Source organism: Fusarium subglutinans (assembly GCF_013396075.1).
Source record: "Fusarium subglutinans strain NRRL 66333 chromosome Unknown NRRL66333_c0000040, whole genome shotgun sequence".
In the NCBI taxonomy this organism is placed as follows: Eukaryota; Fungi; Ascomycota; class Sordariomycetes; order Hypocreales; family Nectriaceae; genus Fusarium; species Fusarium subglutinans.
In genome coordinates, this window is record NW_023502103.1 from 231,143 (window position 1) to 250,327 (window position 19,185).

At 48.6% G+C, this 19,185-nt stretch overlaps 5 protein-coding genes across 5 annotated transcripts; 1 reads left to right on the forward strand and 4 right to left on the reverse strand.

Annotated features, from left to right (window-relative positions):
- Nucleotides 1–305: 305 nt before the first annotated feature.
- Nucleotides 306–1,878, reverse strand: FSUBG_4453 (NAD-dependent histone deacetylase SIR2; the record flags this gene model as incomplete). The annotated part of the gene is made up of 2 exons (XM_036682444.1): nt 306–1,528; nt 1,638–1,878. 2 exons carry the CDS (start codon nt 1,876–1,878, stop codon nt 306–308), a joined length of 1,464 nt encoding a protein of 487 aa, XP_036540069.1.
- Nucleotides 1,879–3,735: 1,857 nt separating this feature from the next.
- FSUBG_4454 (Ca2+-transporting ATPase) lies at nt 3,736–7,888 on the reverse strand (the record flags this gene model as incomplete). The annotated part of the gene is made up of 3 exons (XM_036682445.1): nt 3,736–4,432; nt 4,484–7,762; nt 7,848–7,888. 3 exons carry the CDS (start codon nt 7,886–7,888, stop codon nt 3,736–3,738), a joined length of 4,017 nt encoding a protein of 1,338 aa, XP_036540070.1.
- Nucleotides 7,889–13,079: 5,191 nt separating this feature from the next.
- FSUBG_4455 (tubulin-tyrosine ligase PBY1) lies at nt 13,080–15,507 on the reverse strand (the record flags this gene model as incomplete). Its single annotated transcript, XM_036682446.1, has 3 exons — nt 13,080–14,394; nt 14,502–14,567; nt 14,612–15,507. 3 exons carry the CDS (start codon nt 15,505–15,507, stop codon nt 13,080–13,082), a joined length of 2,277 nt encoding a protein of 758 aa, XP_036540071.1.
- Nucleotides 15,508–16,239: 732 nt separating this feature from the next.
- On the reverse strand, nt 16,240–17,550 carry FSUBG_4456 (uncharacterized protein; the record flags this gene model as incomplete). The annotated part of the gene is made up of 2 exons (XM_036682447.1): nt 16,240–16,723; nt 16,775–17,550. The coding sequence occupies 2 exons, from the start codon at nt 17,548–17,550 to the stop codon at nt 16,240–16,242; spliced, it is 1,260 nt and encodes a 419-aa protein (XP_036540072.1).
- An 861-nt stretch (nt 17,551–18,411) lies between these two features.
- On the forward strand, nt 18,412–19,159 carry FSUBG_4457 (DASH complex subunit duo1; the record flags this gene model as incomplete). Its single annotated transcript, XM_036682448.1, has 2 exons — nt 18,412–18,660; nt 18,710–19,159. The coding sequence occupies 2 exons, from the start codon at nt 18,412–18,414 to the stop codon at nt 19,157–19,159; spliced, it is 699 nt and encodes a 232-aa protein (XP_036540073.1).
- Between the last annotated feature and the right edge of the window lie 26 nt (nt 19,160–19,185).

Consider the following 19,185-nt stretch of genomic DNA (forward strand, 5'->3'; position numbering starts at 1 on the left):
TTTGTCATTCATACGTAAATGCGGCTAGAAAAGGGGCCGAGACAGGCGAGGGATGAGAAACGCATATCTAAGTAAAGAGAAAAGTTGGTTCAAAAACAGTCAAACTTTGACAGATGAAAAAAGACAACAGACGGTCAGTTCTGTAAACACCCTTACTCCATCCATATCCACCCATTTTAGTTGGCATTGTATCCGATCCTCCAGACGCCATGCCATCCGCTCGCAGCACAGAATGTAAAATCTTATAAAGACGCACAAATGCAGTATTTCCATGTCCTCCTTGGAAATTATTCGATCAGTTGCTCTCACTTCTTGGCCTTCTGCTCCTCAAAAACGTGGCGACTCTTAAAGCCAGGCTCAGTACGGACTTGAACCTTTTGATCCTTGGGAATCATCTCATGCACCATTGGCCAACCCAGACGGCGACATAGTTCAGAGACAACAACATCGCAATCGCCTAGGAGATCAATGTCAAAATTGATGTGATTAACGGCCTGGCGAGATACGTAGATCTGAGGAATATTGGCGGGTAGCCAAGACACGATCTCAGATACAGGCGTAACCTTGAGAGAAGTGCCGATAACGATGACGAGGTCTACCTTGTCGCGATCGTGCTCGGTGAGTCGTCGAGAGAACTCATCGGGAAGAGCCTCGCCGAAGAAGGTGATATCGGGTTTCATGACACCAGCACTGGGGATGTCGTACTCAGACTCGTCGGAACTATCGGCACTCCACCGTCTTCGCTTCTTCTCTGTGCCTGCAGACCGCTTGCGTTTAGGCGCGCCGCCAGTAGTGCGCAGAGTCTGGACACAGCGCGGGCATCGAGGAATCTTGTCAGCCTTGATCTCGGGGAAGATGGCCTCTCCTGGGCATTTGTAGCCGCACTGAACACAGGTGGCGGTTCCGAAGGAGCCGTGGCATTGGATGAGCTTGTCCTTGGGAACGCCGGCCTTGACCTCAAGGTTGTCAATGTTCTGAGAGTAGTTGGTCAAGAGCTTGCCCTTCTCGTGGAGCATGGCAATGAACTTGTGAGTGGGCGTATATCGGTCCGTGCTCGGCAAAATGTCTTTGGCTACCGAGTAGAAAATGGTGGGATCTTGTCGGAAGACACTAATGTCGAAAACCTCTTGAGGATCACTAAGACCAAGGTGCTCCAACTTGGAGTACAGACCAGTTCCCTTAGAACGGAAGTCAGGAATGCCCAGGGATGTAGAGATACCAGCACCAGTAATGAGAATGATGTTGTTGCTCTTGGTGATCAGGTCAACAGCATCGTCAACCGTGTTGTGACGCAGAAGCTTGGCGCGTTTAGACAGTTCACGCGTGATAGCGAGCGACAGTAAACTGAAATACGCATCGTCAGGCTGACCCTCTAGGAAGGGAGGAGGACGAATGCCAAAGGCGCTGAGAAGTTTTCTGGCGGTATAGTGACCAGCATCAACAGTGCGTTGACAAAAGACTGTTGGGCCATATTCTCGGAGCTCCCGACGAAGTCTGCTAGCTTCTTCAGGTGTGCACACTTTGGGGTCTTTTTTGGGGGGAGAATGTGGTTAGCAATCTTGGAGTAGAGTGCATAGATTGGGGCGATCTCAAGATAGGATAGATAGAATAGGGCATGACTGAGTAGACAAACTCACCATCAACGGCCACGGTATTATCAGCGTTCAACTCGTCGAAAGCATCTTCAAACAAAGAGTCTGTCTCCCACGATTCTCTGACATCGGCAACTCTCTCCTCGAGTTCAGCAAGTGCAACGTTGGCCTCTGCAATCTTGATCTCGTCTTCTGTTGGGTTATCACCCAACTTTTCAAGAGCATTTGGTTGAGCCTTTCGCTTGGAGAGAGCAACAGTTCTCCCGTTGCCTTTTTTTGTGTTCATGGTAAAGAGTATGAGATTTTGTACAAGCAAAGAGACGAGAAACGAAGTGAGGAGAAGGGGATATTAGGGTTTGCAAACGGTTGACAGTGGTGAAATATCAGAGGCTGGTTTGATCTCCTACCTAAGGTAGGTACTAATGGAAGGAAAAGTGGTGTAAATGCAAATGTCCAAGGTAAAGGGAAAGGAAAGGAAGAAAGCGGGTCAGAAAGACGAGGGTGGCATCTATTATTAACCCCAGATCGAGAACCGAACCATGCAGACGGTCCTGGTTGGCTTGGCTTGGCTTCTGGATACTACCCAAGGTTGTGAAAGAGAAAAAAAAGATACTTGGCTTATTAGTGCCGTGGTAGACTCGGTGAGGAAATGTGTTGAATTCTGTCAAACGCTCGACTGAGAATGGGAATTTTACGGTAGAGTTGTCGAGGGGGCGGGTGATTGTGAAGAGAGAATGAGAATCGTTTCAGCTTGATTGAGAGAGAGCGATAGGTAGTGAAGAAGCTCATCAGCCGAAAGTGGGTTTCATTTGGTTGTGCGAGTTTCGTGCAATGGGAGGAAAGGAAGATGATGAGTGACAACGTGTGAGGACGAGATTGTGGCAGTTGAACAAGGTAAGGTAACTACCTAGTATATTGAGAGGAAAGGCAAGAAAGATAAGCAAAGAAAGTGATAGAATCTTTCCTTAGCAAGTCTCTGCCTTATTCTTAGGAGAAAGATATCAAGGCACACGATATCGTGATCAAGCCTGATCAAACATAAGTAATCTGATTCGGTGTAATATCGCCTTTTGCTTTCTCGCTTTATTGCCTTTTTCGTTTATGATCCAACAAAGCAAGCTTGGTCGAGGATCAAGGACCCCCAAGGCAGAATATGATCTCCGGAGAGAACGCGATAAAAGAAACAGAGTTGCAGATTAATAGATAAAGGAGAAGAGAAGGAAAAGAATCTCAGATACCGTGGCTGGAATGGAATGATGGCGGCGAGCACTGGAGTGCAGGGGTACGTGATTAATTACAGAGGGGAGAAGTGATAAGTCGGCTACTAACCCAAGGGTACTCGAAACACTGTATAATATAATAAGGTAGAGGCATTGATGGACAAGCAACTCGAGAAACACCCTGAGCAACTGATGAGTGTTCTATTACGAACCTCTCTCGACCTTACTCAGTATTCCTCGTCTATTCTAAACCCATATTACAGACTTTATCCCTCCCCCTTCTCTTCTCTTCGCTTCTGTCTCTGTCATCTCCTCATCTCATATGTACTCGTGTCGCATCATGGGGCATATATATTCTCGCTGATTGGTTGGCTACAATATTGCCTATCAACCACCCACTAACTTAACTGAACCTTCAACTTGACTAGGCCCTTTGGTTTTGTTGATGCCGTACAAACGGCACTGTATTTGAATAAGCATATGCTTTGCTACTGAGCGTTGGCGTCCTTGATACAATCCCATTCTATCTTTGTCTTCGAGTACTCACAATGCATATATATTATAATCCTGTCAGGCTGTCAGCCTCGAGTACGGTAATTATTCTTCTTAATTAGTCTTGAATCTATGACCAACTACTGAATCATCCATTATATTAGTTCCCGCCACATTTAGGTAGATCTTGCCGTCTAGTAAATCTTACTTAACTAAAGGTAGATCATGATTGATACCTTGGCTTTCTTTCCAGTCGCTCACTTAATCCAGCTATCATTTCGTTTTCACAAAGACCTCTTATTGTTGTTCAATCGCTCAAACTCTTCTCATGTTGATTCCTTGCTAACCAGTTCTATCGGTACTCAAAGCAATACTAGAATAAAAAATACCTCGCACGCACTCAATGTTCAAACCAATCCGCAGTACAACAACTACCTTGGTGAGTCACTGTGATCTCCGTCATTGTCTGGCCGCATCTTTGGTTGCCAGCCCGCCGCTACACCTGCTGCCACGATGCCTGCCATCACCGTAGGAGCCCCCAGCGCAGAATTAGACCGTGACCTCGTCGATCTAGGCCTCCTGCCCGAGTTGGGTGTCCCAATCGGCGACCCGTCAAATGGATTCTCCTGGATCGGCGTTTGGGGTGCATTGAGGGAGTTGGATCGAGAATGAGACGGACTTCTAGACCTGACCATCTCAACCGCCTCCTTGGGATGCTGGATTGCAAACTTGAGGTTGTTCAATCGCCCACCCTTCATGCGCCGTATGAAGTTGAGCTCGTCGCGGACATCTGCCAACGGCTCGGGGTACATGCTCATCTCCTCATCAGATACTGTAAGACCAGGCACATTCTTAGCACGTTGCTTAAGGAACTCGGGAACCAAAGCCTCAAGGAAATGGTCAGGAATGAGGCGAATGATGACGCCGACTGGGATAGAGAGAAAGCCAAGAATGATGGCCATGGCCCAGAGCTCGCCACTCTGCTTCTTCTTGGCAATCTGAAAGGCTTCGCCGCCGACGAAAATGATCAGGATCTGGCCACCACACATGATAGCACTGATACCGATAAAGAACCAGTTCTTGGTAAGGCCTTCGAAAATGTTGAACTTGTTGTCCAGACGACGGTTACTGTATACGTTAGGAAAAATCCAATTTGAATTACAAGGATGCGGTACTTACTTCCATTGGTTGAAAATCTGCATCCAGACAAAGGTATTGAAAACCAGTGTCTTGATTTCCTCTTTGTCCGGTGCCGGGCTTAGTGACACAATTGGACCGTGGTAGTAGAGGACAAAGGTAATGACGAGTTGGTAAATAGATTGACCAAGAATCATCTTCCACATAGTGACAGATATAATACTGGATCCCTTGCGCTCGGGCTTTCGGTCCAGAACACTGTCGTGGGGAGGATCGGTGGCGAGGGCGAGGGCAGCAAGTGTATCCATGATGAGGTTGACCCAGAGCAGTTGCACGGCGGTTAGCACAGACGACTCTTCGTTATTAGAGACAGCTGTAACGAATGTCAGGATGACGGCAGTGATGTTGACGGTGAGCTGGAATTGAAGGAATCGCTTGACTGCATCATTGACTGCACGGCCCCATTTCAGAGCTTTGACAATGCTGGTGAAGTTGTCATCCATCAAAATAATGGCTGAAGCTTCCTTGGCGACCTCAGTACCAGAGATACCCATGGAGAAGCCGACATCGGCCATCTTGAGAGCAGGGGCGTCATTGGTACCGTCACCAGTAACAGCAACTGTCTCGTTCTTGTCCTTGAGTCTCTTCACAAGGATACGCTTGTCTTCGGGGGATGACCGTGCCAAAACATGCAGGCGGGGAATGATCTCCTCTTGCTCCAGCTTAGAGAGGTTGCGGAATTCAGGTCCCTCCATGACAATAGAGTTAGGCTGGATAATGCCGCACTCCTTTGCAATGGCCTCGGCGGTGATCTTGTTGTCACCGGTAACCATGCGAACGACAACACCAGCCTGCTGGCAGAGCTTGACAGCTTCTGGAACACCTTCTCGCAGAGGATCTTGGATGCCGACGACGCCAATAAAAGCCATGTCCGAGAAAAGATCACCAAAGACAACTTCATTACCGCCATCGACACGGCCAGCATTCTTGGGTGGCCATGAGGAAAAGTCCTTGTAGCAGATGCCGATGGTTCGGAGTGACCTTTTCGCATAGCTCTCGATGAGCTGCTGAACAGTGCGGACATTATCATCGGACATAGGAGCAAGAGAGTCATCATTGGCTGGGTCACCGAGTACTTGAGTACACTTGGAGAGGATGATCTCGGAGGCGCCTTTGATGTAGAGACGTGCGCTGCCGTTGGGACCCTGAGTAACGATACCCATGCACTTACGGCCAGAGTCAAAAGGAATGAGCTGCAAAACCTTGGCGTTCTCACGTTCCTCACTCACGGGACCCATGCCAAGATGAGACTTGGCGAGAATGAGTAAGGCAGTCTCAGTCTTGGAACCAATAAAGGTCTTTTCTCCGTCTACCTCTCCTTCGAAAGCGGTGGAGTTGAGTGCAATAGACTTGAGGAGGAGGTCCTTCACAGGCTTGCTGAGCATCTTGGCAAACTCGGAAATACCAATGTCACCACTAGTGTCCACTGGGGTAGAGGCACCGCTGGCATCTCCTGAGGATGGGCCACCAAAACGGAGACTTGTTCCTATGGTCCCCGACACCACCTGCATCTTGTTTTGGGTCAAAGTACCGGTCTTGTCAGAGCAAATAGTAGAGGCATTTCCCATGACTTCACATGCCTTGAGGTGTCGCACAAGATTGGCATCCCGAAGCATTCGGGTTGTCGCAAAAGCCAAAGCCAGGGTAACAGCAAGAGGTAATCCTTCAGGAACAGCAACCACAATAATAGTAACGACAACAATGAAGATGTTGAGGAATTGTTGTCCTTTTTCAGCCGGTGTATCATCAGAAGCCGGTAGTCCAGCAAGGAACTTGATGAAAAGAGCAATGAAAAGCACGAGACCAGCGGCACTACCGAGCTTGGCGATGTAGGTAGCGATGACATTCAGCTTCGCCTGTAGGGGGGTCATTTCAGGATCCTCGTTCAATGACATGAGAGTTTTGCCGTATGAAGAGTAAACACCAACTGAGGTAGCCATATAGGTGCCAACACCTTCCATGATGCGAGCACCAGACTGGATGAAAGGATCCATCTTCTTAAGGTCGTCATGGTTCTCGATGGCGTTGTAGACAACCTCAGAAGCCTGCTTTCGAATAATGTCTGACTCGCCTGTGGCCTGAGATTCGTCACATTTGACATTGAAGCCCTCAATTAGAACTCCGTCGACTGGTACCAAGTCACCAGGCTCAATGTGAATCACATCGCCGGCCAAGATGTCGAAGACAGAGAGTTCTATCGTCTTTCCTGATCGAATCACCTTGATTAGACGGTCCTGTTTCTTTTTGTTCAGTTTCGTGAATTGGCGTTCCTTTTGATAATCGTTCAAAGAGCCGACGATGACGACGATGGCGATGGCGACAATAATCGCAACGCCTTCAACCCACTCAACCTTGGGCTCGCCCGGCTCGTGCTTTTGGCCAAAGGTTTGATATAGGCCCACTGCAAGACTGACTACTGCAGCGATTGATAGCAAAATCAAAACCTTGTCGTTATAGGTAATCCACATAAGCTCCAAAAGGCTCTTGCCTTTCTTCTCCGGTAACCTGTTGTCCTTGAAAACACGTAATCGGTCGGCAAAACCAGCGCCCGTGTGTGCTGCAGCATGATCTTCGCAGGGCATCTTCTTCTTAGATGTTGCATCCTCAAATGAGATCTTGCCTGTCAGGGTCTTCTCATCCATACTCAATCCGGCCTTTCGATCGGATCTCAAACCCTTCTCGATCCCATCAATGCCACCCAACATATAAAAAGCTGGAAGACTCTTGGGATTGAACATTTTGTTCATCTGGCCAGGTGTAAAGGCAAAGGGGTTGTTTTCCACCTTGAAATCTTGCTCTGTGCCTGCATCTGGCTTCAAAGCGCTCTCATCGTTGGTGATCTTCTTGTGGTCGTATTCGGAGCCTTTCAGCGTATCTGTCCGTGTCGAGTTGGACGCCACAACAGTAGTGTCGCCTTGGGAAGAAACGGATCGAGACATGTCGTCAGAGTCGACTGAGTTTTGTCGCGATCGGTGGTTCATAGGCACAGAAAGGAATCCAACACCGCGTTCGCCTGATTTTGATGTTACTGGGCTCGAGACATTGTGGGGACTTGTTGGTCTGCTATCTCGATTCTCAAAGGCCAAGGATGTGTCCAATTCGGGTCTCGAAGGTCGTTGCGACATGCCGCTGGTCGATACAGGGTCAGATATTGTTGTAGGGCTGACTGCGTCGTCTTGCATGTTGGAGGGATGTGACTCTTGGGGCGGTTCAGTAGAAATATTAGGGTTGACAGCGGTGGTATCAATGGTGATGGTCGGACTGGGATATTCATCAGCATGCATTCAACGGTTGATAAGGTTTCGGATCACTGGAGGCCCCTTGAGCCTCTGCCTCAGTCACATACGCGCGACGCCTCATGGGCGGATGGTCATCGTGATCGGCCATATTGGGTAGGGCAGTGCCGCGGTGGGCGACAGCCTAGGGTTGGAGGCCGGAGAATTGACAGCGAACCAGATTTGAGGCTATGCAGCGGCAAAAGTGTTGTCGGTAGTGAGGTAAGTCAGTGTTGTATTATGTTGAGCAAAAGGGACGGGAGCTTTCAAGGGAAGATGAGGGCGTGGAGCCAGGAGCGCATGGGGCGATGTTGTTTAAATGGAAGTAAAGGAAACTGGTATTAAGAAGAAGCCTCGAGGGCAGAAAGAAGTGGGATGATTTAAGGTATCTGAAGAATAAGCCCCGAGAACTCAATCATGGCCAACCTAAACTTGACTTATTACACAACCAAAAGAGAAGGTTAAGTTGAAGATTCAAGATTGCATTGAGGAGAAATGCATCGAGTGGAGGGCATGCATGGACATCCAATGTTTTTTCGCCTCGACCGAGCTTGCTTCCATTCTCTCTGGTCCAGTCTTCAAAACGAGGCAGTGCAAAGCGTCGACTGTTGCTGATTGGCTAGCGGATATCACCACGGGTGTGTGTATAGAGAGTTACGTACCTTAATTGAGATGGAGCTCCCGTCCGTCGGTCGGTGCAAGGACTGGGCAGGCGCCGAACCAACGGAAGACTTTCTGCCTTGGGATAGAGCAGAGTATACGGATAGCAGAGTAGAGTAGTATTCACAACTCCTGGAACGAGGTCTTAGGCGCTGAATGCACCCAAAAACTTTGAGAAATACGCGGAGACAGGTTCCTGCTATGTGTACAAGGACGGACTTACTTGCACTGTGCCATAAGGTATTCCCGACCATTTCAACCATGAGGTACGTAGCGAGAAGGTCTCTTCCTTCAACTTCACTTCAATCATAGATCCTTCGGCTTAACAAAAAATCGCCTTATCCATAGTCTCATATTTCTGTATAGCAAATTCCGTCGGCCCCATGGCTAGGGCACTTCTCCCGTGATGGACCTTTCCTCGGCGGCCTCGTACCCTTAACGCCTTTGGCGCTTGGAGAGGGAGGCTGTGTTGCACATACTAGCTTCAACATAACTCAAACTCTGAGTCTCAGAGTCACGGGTCCATGATGAGGTGAAGAAAGGGCGATTTGGTGACGTTCATTCAGCTTCGGTTGTCGCACTCAACAGATTGTGAGGCAGCTTATCATCCCATGTCGCCACAGTGCAACACACTCTGGCACTCGCGCATGATGATCCCGGCTTGGCAACGTCTGGAAGCTCTGGGGAGAGCCAAGCCTCTAGCATTTATCGGCCTGTAGCGTTCCTGGACTGCCTTGTCCTGATAGCCTGAGTCGTCAATGGCACGACTTGGCGCCAAGCCCATACGCCTTTTGAAACAGTTTTTTACATAGGGAGAAGCACGAATTACAGTGATTGGTGGTCAAAAATTGACTAAGTCGGTATATCCAGGGAGGGTTTCATAGCATGTTTAACGCCGTGATGTTAGTTACTATTCCTGATTCAGTTCATCTGCACTTATAGTCGGCCAAACGAACATTATCTCTGAGATGTTTTCGTTTGTACCAACTGACAAATGACGTCTCACGAGTCACTACGCATTGTGGCTGGTAGCGAGATGAGCAAGAACAATAGCTTGAATAAGCCCCAGTTCAACGTAAATGCCGGGAAAACCTGGATATACTACACGCTGGTATGGGCGAGACAGTGGTCGACATGACGACGCGATACTATTCTTACTAGCCGTGGATCCTGTCTTGGTCCAGTTTTCGCCCCTATTAAGAGCCCAGGCATGAATATGGATGTCACTGCGGCTAATCCATGAAGTCGTGCTTGAACCCCTAGTCTTTTGGCATTCAAAAATATCTTCTTAATCAAGCAACTTCCCTGGTGAGACGGACGTCTACGGCTGAGAGAAGAATATAGGAATCGAGTCCGGGTCGGACTACATAAAGTCCTATGGGCAATTTCCCTGTAAATTGGATCCTCTCTATCCTTGTCTCCTAGCTGCGGGCTCTTGCGTAGTCACACGGCTGATGAGCTTATTTGCTTAGATTGCTCAACCGTGCATTCCGGCTGAGAGCAGAGCCACATATTCAGCAACTTGAGAATTCTGACGACATGCCATATGAGCGTGAATACTTCTGATCACCGCAATAGCTTGATGAGGAGTGTGAATCATAGCCCTCTCAATGTTGAGAAACATTAGTCCTCTTGAAAGTCGTACTGTACCAGGGGATGTTTAGTCTGTTACACTAGGATTAGAGCTCGGATTTAATCCTGTCCAAGTAACCTTGAATCGAGAAGCTGTAAACCCCATAACGCTATTTATTAACCATCCAATCGTAACGTTCCTGAGACCCCACTGCTCGGGTCAAGCTTCGTTTTCTGATATTTGGAGCCTTGTCGTTCGGGAGAAGCGAGATTGGCTGGGCAAGCAACTTTTGATATGAAATGAGCCAACTGCGTCTCCTCGATGACAACCCGTCACACTTGGAGAAACACATTTACCTCGAAAACCCTTGATTTCTCTGGTTAAGGATCAAGACATTGACATCTTGGCATGTCAGGCTTGGCATTACTATGCCAAAGACCCTTCGTATCTCCTTTTTATGCCCGTCGCGTGTCACATGCCGATCATGAACAAATGGAGGTTTTGATCCCTTAAACACGGGGCTTGGCATGGCCGAGGCCACTCTTTCCACCAAGTTTGGAACAATTATTGGAGACTGGCCTATCATACAAACTTTTGGACCTCTGTAATGCTATACGGGCAGTCGGAGGCCTTCTTGAGTACTAATATATGTACCTAATGAAAACTTGAATGTGGAGGGTGCCACTGCACAGCCACATATCTAACCAATGGTCAGGCTGTTGGGGCTTGTGTCCAGATCATGTTGAATAGAGCAGATCGAGATACTCAAGATGAGTGCAAAATGAGTCATGAAGCATCGCTACTATCGCTAGAAGCTTTTTTTCTTACCAGATATCACCTCAAAGGCAATCTTTTACCTCAACTCAACGATGATCAAATGTCGTTAAAAAAGAGTTGTTCACGTCTCATTTAGGAAACGAATCTTGAATTACTCAGCCAATCATATTACATTTTAGATCTTTGTCCAGAAATCTTTCATCTGGCAGCTTATGCAGCAAGGGTCTTAAGTCATCTAGCCAAGCCGAGCCAAGCCAAGCCAAGCTGATCCGAGTTTAAAAAACCTGGGCTTGGTTCAAGCGTTAGTCAACAGGTGAAGTATATCGTAACTAAACGAATGGCTCTCATTACGTTCCATGGCATTAGTCAGCCTCTATCGGGCGATTTCCGATAAGAGACACTGTTTGCGAACACGCGAGGCATGTATAAAAGTATAGTGTGGTTTGTCGGCATCTTCCTTGCCTTCTTTCTTTCGTCCTGGTGTTCCCCGTGATTTTTTTCTTGGTGAAATGTTTCGGCCAGTTAGCCACTCGGGAGTGCCTATAGCTTCGCTACCTTACTAGGTAGGTACTAGGTTGGCTGAACAGTATTGTGCAAAGCATATATGCCTGGCGAGCCAAGCGGCGGCTCAATCCCCGACAACTACCTTCCAGCTACTATCACGTATGACCCAGGAGGCAGTGCTTGTTACATCACATGTAATGTAGTTTCCCTAGCCAATGGTACTACAGAATCTGTTTGTGAATCCGCAGAAGTCATTCGACTAGACTACAAACTGAGTCCAAGATTTAGCTTTATCTAAGCCACATTCAGCGAGAACTCGTGGTCGGTTTCAAGGTTCGGGTGCGTCACTACCATTCACGTAATTTATAATCCAGTCCAGCTTAGCATGGGAAATCAAAGTTTTGTGTTTGACTACTACCTATGTTAGAGAAACATGCAAAATACGTATATTCGGTGGCAACGGCACATATTATTTCCCACCAGGATATTGGATCACGGGATCTGCGAAGCAATGTTCTATGAGGTTACAGGTCATGTTTGATGATTTCCATGTACATTTCGCTAGCACGTATTCGTCTTTGAAGTAGCGAGGCAGAATCGAGCCCAACTTGATCAGTCTAACCCAGGATTTACTAGTGACTTTGAAACTACAAGAGAAGACGACAAACTGTAAAGCCTCGATAATGCCTTGGGAAAGTCTCATGAGCCTCTGGAACTACGAAGCCGGTCTCATACGAATAAGAGGGGAAGAACACCGCCATGAGTTGTCACATCCTGGGCCTGACGCAAACACCGTAGGAAGCCTAGAATTTGGAAGAGCATGAAATGGCCTGGTAAGACTAATCTCCTGTTTGCGCCAAAGAACTAAGTGTATATAATATGACACTATCAAAATATAACCGTACAAGTCTTGCCAAGGTCCTGGCAAGATCCGGTTCGCAGTGGTTGCACGGAGTACGATGGTCCTTGTTTGTCATATCTCGCGATTCAATCTCACGTAAGTAGATTTGCGCCCTAGCAAACAACAAAAAACCCCTGACGTATCTTACATGATACTCCCTGTAGTGAAACTCACAATTACAAAACCCATACGATCCGGAACACAGCATCGGGTTTCATTTCGTAGGAGAACCCTTTTTCATCAGTTACATCATCAGATCCTTCACTACTATCATAGCACAGCCTCCTTATCAACTAAAAGTCCCATGCTTTGCTACGGCACAGCAGATGTCAACTTCCTTATTGAAGAATTTCCACAATTTTGACTCTCTTGAATTGAAGATTTACAAAGAGACGTGTGCTAAGAGAAAAATGGCTCTTGGGGGAATCCTGCTTTCAACTCCACCGCATCGTGGCTGTGTATTCCAAACACCAATCAACCGAGTCCGTTTCTCCTCTTTGAACGACACTTTCCTATATGATAGACTTTTAACTCATCATTGAGTTACTGTGAGAAATGGTACATGTGCTGTCTGGCCCTGTCTAGCCTTGCATCTTGCGAATTGTGCAATAACGGAATCATGACGTTCCGACATTGAGCAGTCCCCGATGTCAAGATGTTGATCAACCATTGCGGCGGGCTATGCTGCGCACACCCATACCATGGTTAAGACCCGTCGGTTCACATCAGTACTACTTGAATTCCACTGGAGTAACGTGGTGGTGCGATAAGTGCAACAATTGCAAGGTGTGGATCTAAAACAATGAACTTTTGAACTCCCTGAGTAGCAGGTGTTGACGACTAAATCTGCCGCACTTTTCGTGACTCCATCTCCATCGACCGTGCGCCTTATCGTCGTCCCAAATCCACCTTACGGACAGGGACCATGTCCTCGGCGCCCTCTTGGTCCTTGATCGAATTCTCAACTCCAAAGAAAGGTGCAACTCCGTGTCTCAGTACGCCCTTCCAGAACCCAGACACAATCTCCTTCAAGTCGCCTCCAGTCTGCTTAAAGTCCGGGAACGCATTAATCTCAAGCAGCCAAGCAGTTCCTTGGGCATCCACAAGGAAATCTAGGCCATATACCTCGAAGGCATTGGGTAGCGCCTGGAAGTGGATAGGCATAGCCTTTGCTGCAGCCTCAAAGATCTCTCCAGTTACCTCGCAAACCTGGTGGAAAATATCATTGCGCATATCGCCTGACAGTGGCAAGTCCCAGAAACGGCGTATAGTATTTTCGTTCGGTGAATCTTGAAGACAGGTGTTTGTGAGGAAAGACTCGATATCCTCTGGTGCATCTGCAGGCGCAGCATAGGGCTTTCCAGCAAACAGTGCCAGCATATGCTTGTAAACCCAGACATCAAGGCTTCCTGTGCACATCACGTAGGTGCGAATGTGGAACTTGCGCTTCTCGTCGTCGACAAGAAGGGGCGGGTGAATATACGGCTGTGCAACAAAGTGTCGCAGATGCGAGGTCATAATGTTGTCGCCGTCATCATCCTGCCCAGCAACATCCTCCTCTTCATCGTCTGTGTCAGGCTGGTCCTCCTCCCAAATGTCAAATATGTTCTGAAGCTCATCCATGGAGCTGAAGAGCCGGATACCTTGGCCGCGATCACTCATTCCGGGCTTCAAGATCCACCACTCCTTATCCTTAGGATTGGACTGTTGTTCATTGCGTTCCATGCTCTCTCGGAGATCAAAAGCTTCCACTAGAGCATCGTCTAGGAACTCGGCGAAGTCGACTTCGAATGCTTCACTGCGCTTGACGTGAGACCCCAAGGCAGACTCGGGGTGCTTTGCGACCCAGTGATCGACGGTAGTGGACAGAAAGTGTTTTCGGATCAGAGCCTTTCGGATCATATAGCTGTTGATAAGAGTCGTACGCTCATGACTGGCGGCATACTCAAAGTCGATAGCCTCGTACGCCACTATCTGTAAAATACTTTCTGCTGAGGGGACGATCTTCGCAAGAGCTGGCTCTTCAGACTCCGGTACTTCAGTGATCACATTAAATATGCCTTTAGGGAACAGTGAGTTGAAGGCGGAGAGAATGAGTGGTTGGACGTAAGAGTCTTCGTAGGAGATGACAGCTTGGATCGCGGGGCTCTTTTGCCTCAATGCCACCTCTTGCTTGATTTGGCTTGTCTCTGAACCTGAGTCCCTTTATCAACGGTAAGAATATGTCTATTGGTGGTCTTGGTAGAATACAGGTATTGTGTTTCTCTCCTAGTTCTGCCCACCACATATCGTTCAATCGAGGACACTTACAGTTTGAGTTCCTGCTGGTTCCATTCTCCAGGACCATGCATGAAGTTTGCCTTGAGAGGTGTGATGCTAAAATAGTCAGTAATGGAATCTTCTCGTTGTAAATAACACACCTCGTCAATCCCTCCTTCACAGTCCATCCGTCGTTGCCAGGGCCCGACTCTTCCACACTCTTGTAAACATCAGTGAACTTTGGCGCCCACTTGAAGTGCTTATGGCTGTGTCCTTTTCGTGAGCTAGGCCGGGCCGCATCATCGACCTCACCCCCGACACCCTCACGTATCCTTTCCTCTTCTTCGTTCTCGTCTCCTGCCTCACCTTCGATCTCCTGGAAGCAGCCACCTTCTCTCCAGTAGTTCTGCAAAACGTTGGTCCATATAGCTTTGTTATTCTCCAGTCCCTCTACCAAGGGGACATTGACGCTGTAGAGGTCTGCACTGCCGTCTGTGGGCCATTGATTGTAAAGTGTTTCTATGACCTTGACGCTGCGCCGGCAAGCTGCTTCAATGATAAATGGGTCATGGTTTCGAGTGAAGAAGGCGAAGCTCAACGCAATGGATTTCTTCTGGCAAACAGCGGCCTCTAGAGCAGCACCCAGCGTCCCCGAGCTAAGGGCAAAGACTGCCGTGGTGTTTCTGCCGTAGTTAGGTCCACTAACAACGAGGTCGATCGGGCCTCGATCTTGGAAAAAGTGGTGAAGACCAATCTGAACGCAGGAAGCCGGCGTTCCATCAATCAAAATCCATTCCTCGACATCTCCTGAGGGGGAGGGTCGATGGTGAGTGGTGCCTGGAGAGTCCTCACCGTGGATAACTTTTGAAGGGCGGTAGTACAGAGGCTTAAGGGTCTGCCCAATCATGTGTGCCTTTCCAATCCATGATCTCTGGGTGTGAGGCAAGCAGACTGAGACGGTGTGGCCGGCTTGCTGGAGCTGTTGAATGAGACAGTGAACGTAGGGAGAGGAGTGTGGTGATGGCGGCCCATCGTCATTCGTGACGAGGATATGCATCCTGGCGTATGGAGACGGTGTCACAGGGTCCCTACAATCTGGCCTAGTAGTCAGTAATTCCCTTCTCTAAAGGTAACGCAGAGAAGAGAGAGAGAAAGGACTAACTAAATTGCAATGCCCGTGAGATACGAGAGTATTTGATGAAATCAATGTCAGGGTGAAATCGCAATGAGGGGCACGTGGGGCAAGTATGCAGAGTCGGGGAGAGCGCTAATCACGTCAGTACGTCACAGACTGAGTTCCAATTGGGCTTAATATTCACAGGCACAGGTGTCAGGGGGGGGACTCATGAAATTATCATGAACTTGTCTTTTCCTTCAGTCGACTACATCATGAAAAAAAAAATCTACCTAAAAACCGGGGCTCACAGAATCGAATACTTCCAGAGGAAAACCCTAAGCGAACAGACCAGCCGTACCGAACCTTATCAGAAATAATAAACCGAGACAGACTTGGCCTTCCATCCTCTCTTCCTCTTTGGAGGGCAGGTATCAACAATAAACGCTGTCTCTCAATGCAATACATGCCATCGACCCTGTCGGCCTATTAATCCTTTTAACGCGCCAATACCGTCCAACGCCAAAACCGGTCCGAAATTCCTTCATTTAAAAGGCAACAAGTAGGATTAAACCGTATGCAGAATTACTGAAGTTCGTGGGGCAGCCAGCCACTTGACCGAGACGTGACACCGTAAGAGAAAGTAAATGCGACGCTGCACAGTGAGAGACTTCCTTAGATGCGGGTGCGCTTCGACTCCCTAGTTTCGGCGCTTTCTGCGGAGCGTTTGCGCGATGGTGATTTAACGACACCTTCCTTGGTTCGTCGCCAAGAATCAAACGGGCTTCGCTTTCCAGGCGGCTTGACAGGAGTACCTTCGTCAGGCAATTTGTTGGCGGATCGAGTGACTCGTCGAGTAGACGGCGGCGAAGCGGGAGCAAACCTGGGTGCTTCAGGAGTGCGAGCGCGTTCTGGCTTAGGCGCAGATGGAGTTTCTGGGACATGTAGCTCCTCATCATTCTCCTCGACGTCAGTCACAGCCTCCTCTTCCTCGATCTGCTCATCCGTCCTATCGTTGTGGAATAAAAGACGAGGTTTAATATAACTTCGAGTCAATGGGCGGCTGAGATGAGCCTCAGGATCCTCTTCTGCGGCTTGACGCTCATCCCAATCATCCATCTCTTGCTCCGACCACTTGCGGAAGAATCTCTTTCCACGGCTGTTTGAGTTAGCATTTGCATATTAAATGATTGGGTTAAACAAAACTTACAATGTGTACACCATGCCATCCTTACGATCAGCAAGATCATCGACAGTCTTGATGCCTTCTCCAGGAACCTTGACCTTGCGCTTGTCGTGACGTTTAGTAGTCTCGGGTCGCGGTGCATCGCTGAAAAATGGGTTTTCCGATGTCAGGAAAGGGTTATTTTGGCTCTCATCACGAACAGGTACTCGATCCCGGGTATCAGTGAAGATCTCAATAGGTTCCTCAACCTCTTCCACGGAAAAGCTCTCCATCGAGATGCCGGTGTATTTCTTTGAAGTTCGTTTCCTGGGAGTCAAAGTCGCTTCATCGGCATCAGCACTGAAAAGGTTGCGGGCGACTGATTTGATGTGTGCAGTTTTCTTTTCTGTGGGCGGTTTTTGAGGAGTCTTTGATGGTGTAGGGAGCATGCCAGCGGCCCCGGCAACGGAAGAGGTAGATCGCTCATGAGTCCGACGGCTCATACCATCACGAGAAGTTTCCGCCTGCATATTTTCTGTTGCGCGGCGAACGAAATCACTAGCAGGCATGCGCTTCTTATGCGGCAAAGGAGAAGCGATGGCACCACTCATATGCTTGCTTGATTTTTTGGCAGTATGCGGTGATTGAATTTGACGGTGTGATGCGCCGGGCGATGGAGACCTTGTTCGTCGTGATGAAATTCGTGCAGATTTGCGAGGAGTGAAAGGCTCCCAGTTGTCCTGGTATCCGAGGCGAGGAGTTGGCGGAGTGCGGATGCGGGTGGGCGGTGGAGGAGTGGTAGAGCCGTGATGGTCGGCCATTTTGATGGGCAGTGAGAGGCAGTGGCAGTCAGTGTTGACTACCTTATCGGTTAAAATGGCTGAGGGGTATTGCTAGAATATCAAGCTTATCCTTCAAAGGATAGTCTTAACTAAATACTAGAAACTTGATCTCGATGGGTGCCAGGTCTGCCCGATGTGATTGCTTCGAATTGGTCTCGTTCACTGACGTGATAAACAGCGCAGTTGACTTGAAAAATATAATCGTCGTCTTGAAGGGGGGGATTTAGTCTTTGGGTATAGCAAAAGAAGAGCTCAATGATGGAGGTCGCTTGCTAATTGATGATAATGGCAGATTTAGAGATGAGAGTTTGTAGGGTAAGATGTTTACATTTGAATAAGGTAGGAAGAAGAATCAAGATGAGAGAAGTGGCTGGGACAAAACTACCCTGGAGTGTGCACCAGCCTCCCAGCCTCCCTATTCTGGTTGTGCGACCTGGTTTTACCCACTAAAAGATAGGTCCACTTGCAACCTAACCGCGTCCGTCGTGTCAGCAACCCCTCCTGACGCGTCCGTTACGCGACAGATTACGGCCAATCAATATGCAGCCATGAGCTATGAGTTTAAATCAATGGTGGGAACAATAGCGGTGCCCCTCATGAATTAAACAAAAGCTGTCATTCCACAGCAACCCATGACAATCAATTCAGCAAGCGCCTATTGACCCTGCCTGCATCGGTACGCCACAACTCTTGTACATGATATTTGAAACGTGGACGTCTCGAAACACAGGACCTCTCTGCGACCATAGGCTGGCGCTTCCAACGTAATTGGTCATTGATACCATTCTCAGCAAGCTGAGCCCGCTTCTACTGGATTGGAAGCCATAGCTGTCTGCCATAATGGCTGACGATACAACCGAATATACAGAATCCAATATCTGGGAGTCTCCCGGAAACAATGATGGCCCACCGACCTCTCGACCCAGAACTCCTAGAACTCCCAAGACCCCCAAAACGCCTACACAAGAGCGCCCAGAGCCCATTGACCACGAGGCCGCATTACGCAAAGAGCTTGAAGGTGTCCGGAGCATAAATGAGTCCATTGAGGGTGTCATCTCAACCCTGGAACGTGCAGGGGGTAATATGAACGTATGTTTCTCATTGCATCATCAAGTGTGTATATACTAACCGCCTACAGACTGTATTGAGCACAGTGAATAATGCTTCCGTTCTTCTCAACACCTGGACACGGATACTATCCCAAACCGAGCATAACCAGCGACTAATTCTGAACCCTGCATGGAAAGGCGCAACGGAGGATATTGCTGAACAAGAGGCTGAGGCCATTCAGAAACAGCAGGCTGCTGAACGGAGAGCAGCCGAAGAGGAACAAAGGCGCGAGGAGTTGCGACAGCGCCGGGAAGAGGAAGAGGAGAGACGAAGACTGGCCGCGAGTGCACCTGCACGAGGAATCAGAGGAACTAGAGGGCTCAGGGGTAGCACGAGAGCCCGGGGCCGAGCCGCCACCACGAGGAGTGTTAGCTCAAGCTATACCTCCGAAAGCACTACGTCGAGCATACCGAGCACTCGCGGTACCTCAAACTTTGGTCGAGGATTTGGTGCGCGCCGAGCGAGGGGGACCAGATAAGCCAGAACAGGTTCATCTCACGTTTT